General features: G+C 45.7%; 1 protein-coding gene across 1 annotated transcript in view; it reads right to left on the reverse strand.

The window, feature by feature from the left end:
* The window catches only part of FRMD4A (FERM domain containing 4A), a 185,939-nt gene that overhangs the window by 85,394 nt on the left and 88,478 nt on the right, over positions 1-12,067 (reverse strand). The window contains exon 4 of the mRNA XM_035889183.1: positions 5,190-5,282. Coding sequence (XP_035745076.1) covers positions 5,190-5,282 — 93 coding nt within the window. The remainder of the gene's footprint in view (positions 1-5,189; positions 5,283-12,067) is intronic.

Consider the following 12,067-nt stretch of genomic DNA (forward strand, 5'->3'; position numbering starts at 1 on the left):
CCCCCTAATCTAATTTCTCGGAGAGATGCAAAGCTGAGTGGAAATGAACGGCATGCACAGCCACGGTGTGCTGGGATCGCCATGTGAGTGAGTCGGGCAAATTGGGAGCAGGATGCCATGACTCTGCACCCCGTACGTGTCTTCTGGCCAATGTGGGAGGCAGCAACGGATTTCAGCAACAAGTTGTAAGGTCCCTCTAGCCCTACGAGCAATCGATATTAGCAAACACTGTCTCTTCCTTCCAGGGCCATTTGTTTCGAAATGGACTCCTGCTCCTTTTATTTTTAACATTACTCTTTTTCTAATGGAATGTGGCTTTAAAGACCGGATATAAAGGAAGGCTGAAAAACTAAAATAGCCTAAGGCCTCATTAGCAGCTGAAATCTGGTCCAGTTCCATTCAGGTAGTCAGGCAAAGCCTTGTGGATGAGAAAAGCCTCTTCAACCCTGCCTGCGCTAACCCTGTTTGAAATAATAATCTGAATTTATAGGCTGCCCTTGATGCACACGGAGGGGATCCATCAGGTGAAAAGAGGTAGCTACAATGTAGTTGCCTACATCTGAGCAGGGGTCTGAGGTCAGAGAAGAGACATAGGTATTTTAGACTGCAACTTACTGAATTCCAAAGCAGTCATCTAAAATAAGTCAGATGAATTGTTCCTGAAAAGTGCCTATTTCTTTACAGTGGTTATACAGAGAGGCTATGCTAATTAGCCCTGACATAGAGCCGTCTGCCAGGTAAACATCTCAGGTTTGGTGTGGTGAGTCCCATCTTGGACGTCTGTCCCACCTGCCTCAGACCTGTGTGATGCACACAGAGCTCCGTTCCTTCAGGCTAAAGGAAGCAATGATATGCATGAGCTTTGCGCTCTGGGTTTCAGTGCTGGTCTCTTATCTAAGGTGACTTTGTTCTGTAGTAACTGTGGCAACCTGGCAAAATGTCTGGCCTCAATATTGAAAGTCTGGAGCCCCCACAGCTCCCATGCTGACTTCAGGCTAGCCAGTACATATGAACACATGCCAGGCATTGCTGGACACAGGCATTCCTTTGTGGGAATACCGCTGGGCCATAGATACAAACTCTGCCCCACAGTGTATTTGAGTGTTGAGGATTTATTTCACATTTTTTTCCGTGCCTTTCTAAAAGAAAAGCCTTTTCACGTGAGAGCTGTTCTGATTTAGCGTGACGACTTCTGCAGTGAGTTGTCACTGTTTAGCTGGTGGAGCTACCCTGAGAACACATACACTCATTCCTGGGAAAAGATCCACCAGTGAAGTGAATTTTATTTGCTGAGCTTGTTCATATAAATTAACAGCATGACAAACATCCAGAAGAGAAAGAGCTCAGACCCATGCTGGTGGTTCCCTAGCTAAGGACTGCTAATCCCACAAGGCCATTGTTTGAGGATGAGAATTCACTGCAAAGCCTGGCCAACTTTGCTTTCCATGAACAAACAGTGTGTCTATGCTCTGGTCCTCACCCACCTCAAAGGTTTGCACAAAGGGCGTAACTTTGCCTTCCTTCTCCTGCCTGTGTGAGTCAGAGCAAAATGCTTCCTTTCCTGCCAAAAATAAAACCAACTTTATCTGAACCCCTGCTAGCTCTGTTTTCCTCTGACCTCCTTGCTGCCTGGGTCTCCACACTTTACTTAGGCTCCTGCCCTTTGCCATGCAGCTCATGTTGTGAGGTACAATTTCATTGCCCTCTTCTGGTCTCAAAACACCTCTGTAAAATCAACTAGTCAAGCAATCCCCCCTTCCTTCATCCCCATCCTTTGCTTCTCCCGGACTTCTGCTGTGACTCTCATCTGCCTTGGTTTATCTGCACTGTAAACCCTCTGAGGCAGGGAATGAGTTTCACCAACAACCAAGACACAAGGGATTTAGAAAGCCACCTGGGGAAACTAATTCTAAGATGACAACTAGTATCGCTCCTGTCCTGTTGCCAGACATCCTACCCCCCCTGCAAGACACATGGCCCTCCCTCTTGCTTTCATGTATGGCTTTAAAGCTATCTAAACGGATATTAGCAGAGTCTCATAAAATAATATTGCACAAGAATAGCCACGGGGCAGTTCACAGCTGCCCAAGCAGTTCTGATTGCATCCTAGATTCCTATGTTGTTCTCAGTGGAAAGCTTCCAGAGAAGGACTAGATGACAACCTGAAGACAGGCTCCAGTTAGCTGTGCACGTGTACAAGGGCAGAAGCAATTTCTTCTGAATGAATGCTAAGAACATCCTTATGAAATCCTCCTTCTCTGGCAGTGCTGGGAAATTTTTGGTCTTTGATTATGGAAGAGAGTAAAGACACCGGACTTCAATGCTCAACAATGTCAAACCCCAAGGAAGTGTGTGTCAAAAGATGAAGCTTCAACAGTACTGCAGAGATTAAAATACGAGAATTTCACACTGCAAAGCCTGTGAAACTTCCTATTTTCAGCACGGTTCTTCCAAGAAGTCTTTGCTTAGAAAGGCATGCTTCCTTTAAATGTCTGCACTTTTAAAACAGCCTAAAATCTATGGCATCTTTGGTGGACATGCTGCCCATCAACATTGCTTCAGGCATGTTAAGGGTAAAAACAGTTTGATGGTCACACAAAAAGTGAAAATGGTTCCTCTGTAGCTTCTCCTCTTCACAAACTACCATTTACTGTTCTTGCCTGAAGCTTCACGTCTTCAGTAGTTAGCTGGTGCGGTTGAATTGTACATTTACTTTGACTAGAGGGAAAACCCCACATGATTACTAAATCCTGATACAGTAAACAGATTTCTCTGTAATGAGCATCTGGCACATCCAGTTACTTGTATTACTATCCCCCCAATTAGGACCCCCAGCTGCAGTGCTTGGGAGAGGTAATGCAAGAATACCAATGACATAGTAGGTGTCATGGGCACCCAGTCCCTTAGAGATTAGCACATTTGTAATTAGGTGTAGTACAGCATTGGTTACCTCTGCTTCCCACCTCATGGCAGCAGGGGAGAAGCTGCGTTCTGTTTATGGTATGGATGGCTCTGCAAGCCGCTGTGCACCCCCAGATTATCAAAATACAACCCTGTCTATGGGTGGGTCTCTTCACAACCGTTCCTTCAGCCCTTGCTTTAGTTCCCAAGCCAGAACTGAAACCGCTGGTAACAGATACATGGGGCCCTTCCAACTTCAGCCAGCTGGCTGGAGTCAGTTTCTTCTCCAATTGCCTTCTGCTCAGATCAGATTTGTGGATGGACATGGGAACTCTTTAAGTGCTGGGAAACTTTTTCAACTTCTTGCCAGCGTCTGACATCCACAGGGGAAGAAAACCAGTAGAAAACCCATGGTAAGTTAATGCCCATACCTAACTCTTGAGGCATCTGGCCTTCCAGTCCATTTCAAATCATGACTCAGTGTGACAATCTACTCGTTACTACCACAAAAAAGAGTATAAACCCATAGTCCGTCTGGTTTTCATGTGCTCACTTTTCAGACACTGAATGCTGATTTTTCCCCTGTGGATTTTCCCTATGGATTATGATCCCAGAACAGGAGAGGTCACTCATTTACTGTTATATGGATCCATAGTCCCAAGATGTCTCTTGGCTAAGATCCTGCTAGAATGACTTGTCTCCGCTGTGCTGCCAACTTCCATAAAACAGTACAGATGGCAATATTTATGCTCGTTGAGTGGTCTTTGAAATGAAAATGAGAGTGGCTCAGTAGCACCGGCTTTCACGCATTTAGCAGTTCCACTCCTAAAATCTGCTTTCCGTGGAATCCCTGCCCTAGCACAGACTCCTCAATTTGGTCCCTAGGCGAGATGCTTGACAACAGAGCTGGTATGTTCTTAATGATTTTTTGTTTGCTTTGTTTTGCTTAATTTGCCTAAAAGTCTAACACTTTTGCAGAAGAGCACCAGCAGTTTTGTGTGGTTCTAAGCACAGGTGGATCTGGATCATATACACTGGAAATGTTCAGATCTGGATCTACCCCTATGGTTTGAGTGCCCAAAATATAGACTGTCTTTTCTTGGGAGAGACAGCCAGTTCTGGAGTCATGGGGCTTTGCGCAGCCTTGGTTTGTCCTAAGATATATCCACAACTAAATATGGGGACAGAACAGAACAAAAGAGTGTCTTCTCTTGAGAAGCCTTGTTGTAACTGAAGTTAAATGAATGACAATCACTATGTGGGGGAAAAAAGCATCACTCAGGGGAAGAAACTCAAAAGTAGGTCTTCATTTTTAGTGGGTACTATGGAAGGAATGAGAGTGATGTCAGATGTAATGTAACACTGGAGTGGAAAGGCTAACAGGAAAAGACACAGTAACACTGCACTGGCTAGTTCTAGACATGAGCTATCCATTAAAAGTAAGTAAAACCCCTCAACTTAATGTTGTACATATGCCATCCCAACCCCCGGGCTCTCTCTGGGCATTTTAAAGCTGCAAGAGCAAATTTGTCTTCTCAGAAGATATCTTCCTTGGAGGCAAAGACGCTGCGTACACAAGAGCACCGGCAGCTTCTAGCGGCTTCCAAACACGAACAGTTCCTTGCAAAATTCCCAGATGAAGAGAAATTCTCCCAAACTGCCATAAACTTCATTAAAACCTTTCTAGTCTGGTCCAGTCCAGTCTATGAATGTGTTCTATGCCCATGCAGAAGCCAACTGGTTGCCGTGAAGTGCCATCATTTGCTATTTGTGGGTAATTCATTATACCATTATGCGGTTGAGTCCAGAAGGCAAATACAACAGAGCTATAGCGGGATTAGTCTGGTCCCTGACACAACACACACCCTGGGCACCATCCAGAGGAAACGGATGGCTCACCGGCCAGGGAGCGAGTGTTTTCCCTCCAGGTGGCTGGCTCAGGTTGGTTATCCTGGCAGAAAGAGGTCTTTGTTCTGCAGCCCTACCCAGCTTGGACTTTCCAGGAGTTCAAAACCCACAAATAAAAACGTAAAGACATAGCGTCTCATCTTGCCCTCGTGCAAGGTTTCTCTGTGGGCAGCTATGGGTGTTAGAGTGGCTACTACTTATTTACATTCATGTGAGAAGAGTTTTTGAAGCCAAAGAGCTCAAAAGAAACCTCTGTAAAAGTGTTTGTTTGTCCACAGGTGTTTCTACCGTGGGAAACCGACAGCCTCATTTCCTGGCCTCTAGGGAACAGGTTGTCCATAGCTGTATCCCATGGGAAAGGCTTGCCATCATGCACTTACCTGACACAAAAGTACAACACAACTGGTCCTGACTTTTTGGGGAAGTCATGTTCCAGCACCCGGCGGTCCAGCTGAAGCCAGTTCAAGTGTCCCCTGGCAAGAGAAGAGACAGTTTTGAGCCCAGCACTGAAGAGGTTTCTCGCTACTCATGGCAGTGAGGTCTGAGGTGTTACAAAAGATGAACCGAAGCACATGCTATTTGCCCTCGGCTATTGCATGATATTTGAAAAACACACAGTAAATGTTTGAGGAGCGGAGGCGATATCATCCTGGCAACATTTCAGTCTGGGAATTGAACTGCTAAAGTTCAATCTGTCAGGGTGAAAGCTGGCAGCACCGAGCAGGCAGGACAGCCCAAAATGTTACGAGCTTCACCTTTTTATTACAACCCCCTGAAGCAGCCGTGTCATTAAAAGTCTGTCAAGATTTTCATTAGAAATCCTTATTGTTAAGAGTTTCCACAACGCCTGCAATATTTCACTCAAGGCTAAACCCGACTCTACAGCCTCAGCCAGTTTATTTACCACCCACAAGCCTGCAACAGCCTCTCTAGGTTTGCCCAGCCTTCGTTTTTCCTCCTTCAGAGAGTTCCTGAAAAACAGCTGCTCCATGAAGCGTTCCGGCTCTAGTTACCACATGCTGCTTTTCTTTTGCCTAGATGGTACCTGTCGCTATTATTTTCTCCTGTAATTTATCCATTCGTGCCTTGCTGCTGGAAGCTTTCCTGGGCAGGAGCTCTGTTCTTTGTCACGTTCCCCACGTTGTAGAGTGCTGTGTGCGCATGAGAGGTGTTTTATAAATACCATTATTTGTATTACAGGGGCATCTCACTCCCCGGCTGAGATAAAGGCCCTGTTAAATTAGGCTCTGTGGAAATACACAGGGTATAAAATTCAGGCCCCACTGAAGTCGGTGGGACTTTTGCCATTGCCTTCAGTGATGCCAGGGCTGCATCCTGAGTGTTTTGCTATTGATTTCAGTCAGACCAGATTTCACCCCAAGGGAGAGGCAGCCCTTGCCTTCAGCACTCTGCTGTCTAGACAAGCAAGGGGAGAGAGAACTGAAGTGATCTGGGGGAGAATCTTGCAGCAAATAAAGCAAGAAATGGAACCTGGAGGTTCTGAGCTCTATTCCAGTGCCTTTTTGCCAGCTCACGCTAATCCTCAAGAATAATTCTTCATTCCACCAAAAATGAAAAAAAAAAAAAAGGCTTTCTTTAAAAAAAAAAGGCATTAAATTAACTTCTAGGGTTGGCACAAGCCTTAGCAATGTACCCTGTCAGCAAACACACTCAGCTTTCACAAGGGTCTGCCCATTACTCCTTAGCAGTGTGTGTGCTTTGGGCAGCTGAGAAGCCCCTTTGGAAAGCGAGCAACACCACCTATCTAGCAATTTAACTCCCCCACTCCATCTTCTCTAGAAAAATAAATAAAGGGGAAAGTAGCAGTTTCAGGAGGCTTTGAATCACCTGGGTTCAATTTGAATTTCTGTACAGCTGCCCTGGCTTACATAGCGGCAGAAAAGGATGAGCAGCTCAGGGACCTTCGAGCCCAGGAGACCAGCTGGGACGGGAGGTGCAGGCTCACCCCGGCGTGGCACGCTGCTCTGCACTAAGGGATTCAAAATTACTTGTCAGCTCCACTCATCACTCCAGTGGGTTCAGGATCAGACATTTATAAAGAGGCTATCTCACCTCGAATTTTGCCATATAGAAGTCAGGCGTTCAGTTTAAGCAGCCTTTGCATCTATTTTGCAAGAGCAGCAAGCCTCAACTAGGTACAAGTGATACGTGTAGGGTTGGGGACTTCTCAAACTCATCCTGGACATCTTTTGGTGTACAACAAGGTTCAAAACCATTTTTATCCCCTGCTCTAGACACCTGTGTGCTTAGATAAAGTTTTAAAATAAGTTTTATCTCGTTTTTTTTTCTCTAGGTAAAGGGCAGCCTGAACTGTATTAGGGGCACAGACTCACTAGCAGCATTGGCTACTGGAAAGGGCTGACATATTGCAGATTTTTCAAGCCCAACTAGTCATTTTGTATATCTCTACTGCAGTACACGGGCTGAGGGCAAGTCTGCCCAGCCTGGGAGGGTGCTGTGCAGCAATACTGCCCGGGATGAGGGGTGAGGATGGCCGCGCTAATGGGGCTGGGTGTATGGGCTAATGGTCGTGTTCCTGGCAGGCTGCATAGCTGGGCACGCAGCACGTTGGGGTCTCCTTCTGTCGTTTCTGCTGTTGGGATGCAGTCGCCCAGCGCTAGTGCGGGATCCCTGCATCGTGCCCTCTTGTTCAGCACAGGTACGTACTTTCACAAGGCTTGGTTTTTAGAAGACACATGCTCCAGGCTGTCAGAAAATAAGCCCCACTGAAAGATTCTCTGCCTGGGCACCCAAAAATTAGAGGTGTCCACATCCCCCTTCTTGAAATCTGTCCTTTTTCCTATTTTTTTTTGTCCTTTAGTGCTGTTATGTTTCTTTTAACAGGACTCAGGAAGGCTGAAATTAACTATGAAGGCCACAGTACACACAGGGATTGAAACTAGACATGCTCACCCATCCCTAGCCAAAGTACAAACCGAGCATTTAACCATGTAGGCCAAGGTACAAAACACTGTCAGAGCATGGAAAAGCCGCACGAAGCCCGACATCCTATCCTGAACCTGTCCAGATGCATTTGTATCACCAAAGTAGCAGCCACCAGCAGCTGATGGCGTTACACACTGGTTCCCACCCAGACCCATTCCGTTGACAATGGACTTACTGTCTACCTCTGTGTTTATTCAACAGAAATGTCTGGGTTTGCCTATCATGTACAACGAAGGGCTGAGAAGCCATGCTACACAGAATAGTAATTCACTTCAAGGTATGTCTTGTTTTGAAAAGACTTGCTCTTTTCATTCTTGCTGCATTTTAACTTGAGAAACTGGTTGGTATAATCGGTACAAAAAGAATATATATATGTGTATACGTATGCATACTGGGTTACACATTTATGTTGCACATATGCACAGTTGTGTGTATTAAATAACACGTTTAATTGCCACTGAGTTTTTGGGTTGAAGAGTTTCATTACTCTCATCTGCATGGAGCTTAAATCCAAAGCTCCTTCAGAGGAGGAAGGTCACTTAAATCACTGCCAGGAGCTAACTGCTCACTGTACTCAATTACCACTTACAATCTTTCATCGCTGAGGGCTTCTGCGCTGCAGATTGTCACCTAACTCCTTGTTCTCAAGCGTGCATGTGCGGCATGTAGAGAACAGCAGCAGAGAACAGCCACTGGTATCCGCCCGTGATTGTGGTCTATCGGGGAGCCAAACTCCAATGCCGTTACACCACAAAACGCTTTGCTCTGGAAGCTGTCTTCCTGTCTTCAGCAGAACTATTCACGGAGCACAATCCCATGCAAGACAGAGAAAAGTATGGGCATATATCCCTAAGCATGTAGTAATCCTGACAATTTTCATGGACCAATTTAGGTGGCTTGCACTGGGATCCCATTCATACATGCCTATGTCTAGCCAGATTTCCTTCATGGTTCAATCTAGAGCCACAAAGTAACTTTGGTTTTATTATTGCCATTGATTTCTTAATTTGGGTATTTATATCAATGTTATTCACAAATAATGGTGCAAACAGTTTTGGGTGACCTGCAGGGAGGTTGAATATTGGAAGCCAGATCATTTTTCTCTGTTGGTTGTACTCATGTTGGCAGTTAAACTGGTGTGTCAATAACAAATACATAATCACTTTTAGAAAAAGAAAGTGGGTCCATTTAGGTTACAGGCTGAGTATAGATTTTGGTGCCCAGGGTTCATATTGTCGATTGCATGCAGTAGTTCTGCTTTCTTTTATTAGGGCTTTCAGTAAAGAGTGGTACATCAATGAATGCTTTGCCTCCAGGTGGTTCTGTTTATACAATTTTTACTGGTTAGTGTCCAGTTTTCTGAAAAGTGGATCCACATTGCTTTGTGTTATAAAGGTATTTAGACCAATAAACCAACTCATGCCACTTCACTGTCAAACTCATGTTGAATTGAATGGACATTGAGAAAGACCAATTCACATAATAGAAACCATACAAACTGTTTTACATTTCCATCAATCACGGCAGAAACAAAACACCCTTTAAGCTCACAGATTTTCTCATTTAAGGTCTTAATCCTTCAACAGAAATGCTTTTGAAGGGGCTGCAAAGCTCAATGAGCTATGAGTTTAACTATACAGATTTTGCCAAACGGTGGACTTGGTGTCAAAGGAACTGGTCTAATGCCAGAGCAGGACATTATTGTGAGAGCTGCACCCTCCACTGGACTGGCTGTTCAACCAGGACATGGGACATCTGGTCCCTCATTTTGGCTCTGCCACATGGCTGCAGGCTGGAAATAGGCTTCCCCCAGTTCCCAGAGATGAGAGAATATTCCAGGTGGGGTACCACTCTTCCCTTGCCATCCCCTTGGCCACGGGATCCTGGGGTGAGCAAGGGCACTCTCTGTCATTACCTGGTCACATTAGTACAGTTTCTAGCACAAGTGTAACACAAAAAATGGGGGCCTCAATGCCTTGCAGTTTTTATCCTATATATTAGCTAGCTGAAGAAGCTGCTCTGCAGGTTCTCCTCTGGCAAGGGAGCCACACGGGTTTGGATCAGCTTTCGGTTGGACCCATGGAGAGGGGGAGCTGTGGGATGCAAAAGCGGGTAGTTCTCCATGGAGCAGGTGACTCACATCTAAGGATAAGTAAAGGACATGGAAAACCTGCCTGTACCCCAGATGGGGCATCTGCAGCAAACAGAAGGGTAATCCTGACCATTTGCTCTCAGTGAATGCTGGAAGAGCTGACGCCAAGGGAAAGGGCGGTTAGCGGAGGTTCATAATCAGCTGAACTAAAAAAAAAAAGCCCTTTTCCCATTCCTTTTCACTCTTCATCAACCAGCATATAGCTCTTCTGGCTTCACGTGAAGCTGGGCCCCACGTGCTGTACAGGGACACCCTTTTGACCTGTGCTCTCCTGCAGTTAATGGCTCGTACCATAAAGCGTTCCTATGATCATTAAAATAGGAGGCGTTATTCTCTCCTCCATAATAGTCTGACAATCTAATTTTAGTCACGCTGAATGCAGTAATGACCCTATATTATCACAAGAAACTATTAAGTCGCCAACGCAAAGGTTGTTCCTATTGATTTTCTTCTTAGGTTGTCATGATAGAGCACAACTAATGAATGGAAATCCCCAGACCAAATCATTTCTAAATAAATTACTCTCATAGAGCTTTTACTCTTAAATAGAAGAATTGATTTAATACTTTAGTGGCTTTTCTTCTTTCTAAACTTGCAAATTTAGCCAGCCCCAGACTACATTTATGAACCAGGCTTGTTCTGTTTTAGCAGGTTATGAGTTCCCTTCAAGTAAGGCACACGGAAACTCAGCGAAGGGTGAAGAGAAGGAAATCCCCGAGGGCCTATGTCACAGAATTAAAGGGTTTCTTTTTCTGTGCCTGGTCTGTATCAGCTATCAGGGCTGTGTTAGGTGCTCTGCAAACACGCATTAAGGACTGTTTTTCCTACACTTTTTGAAGAAAGGGTTTTTTTTTAAAACTTCCATTTCACATCGCAGGTTAAGATCTGTGCTACGGGCAACCCAGTTTATTTTCTGAAAGGACATGGGACATCTATTTCCAACACCCAGTCCAACCCCCCAGGTATATTTTTTTGGCTGTGGTCAGTCAAATAAAACAATTGCCGTTTGTGCCAACTCTGTTCAAAGCTTTTTACAACTGAAGAGGAAATACTTTTGTCAAGGTTATTTTCACAGCACTGAAGAAGCCTCAGTGCAAAGGTCAGACTCACTGTGGGACAGCAGAAGGGCTGCAGACCAAGCTTTGTGTTGGCTAGGGCTTACTGGCATGTTTCTGGGTTGCACTTACTAGGTTTAGTGAGGGTGGCTCCAAATCTTCCATCTGGCCTGGCTGAGCATCTCCTAAAATGCACCCTGCTCCATCTTGACTACAGGTCAAGAAGGCGACCAAGTGAGTGGATGCCATCACCTCACCCTTTGAAATCCCATCTAGACAGCAAGCATCCTTCTGCACCCGCTGGGCATCTTTGAGCTCTGCCTCGACAGCCTCCGCCAGCCTCTTCTGCTTCCTCCCGTTGCTAACCCAGATCTTTGCTCACGCCGCTCCGTGTTAAACCTGGCAGCCCCAGGGGAGGCTGGGCTCTCTCTAATTGCTGACACCTCCTCATTAGCTTCCCCTGCCCTCCCAGGGGAGCCCTGTGCCCACTCAGCTGAGCTGAGAGCTGGGACTTGAATTGCTCAGCTGCTATCTGGTTGCAGTCTGACATGTGTTCCTTGTGTTTAACCTGTGCTGTTAGGACGGTTAAGGGAACATTTTCATCTCTTAGTCTGCTTTGCTTTCCCTGAGTGGCTTTCCTGTACCCCTCGGGCAGCACCCACTGAGTAACTTGCTCTCTCCACTAAGAAATAACAGGTTGGTGAGGAGCAATTTCCTCCTCCTGCTTTATAAATTGCCAGTGCCTCCTGCTGTTCCTCCTTTGAGGACCAGTCTCATTAATTTGTGTTGGGTTGGAGATCTCCTACGGGGCTGAGCTGCTCATGTCAGTGAGATGGGATGGTTTCTGGGATCTCTTCTGATTCGAGTCCTGCTTCTGCATGTGCCTGATGCCAAGTGTTCCTCCGTCCTGGGAGCTGTGTCCTGAGTTGGCCTCAGGCTGCCCAGGGCCAGTGCTTGCCAAAGGAACTGGCTCTAGAGGGGCAATTGCTGCTGAGATGTATGTGGATATGTTTGTGCAATTATCCACCAGCCTCTAATTACCCGATCCCGAATCATTATTCCAGCAGATAATTTACATTTTACT

Source organism: Egretta garzetta, unplaced genomic scaffold, assembly GCF_000687185.1.
Source record: "Egretta garzetta isolate BGI_Z169 unplaced genomic scaffold, ASM68718v1 scaffold291, whole genome shotgun sequence".
Classification (NCBI taxonomy): Eukaryota; Metazoa; Chordata; class Aves; order Pelecaniformes; family Ardeidae; genus Egretta; species Egretta garzetta.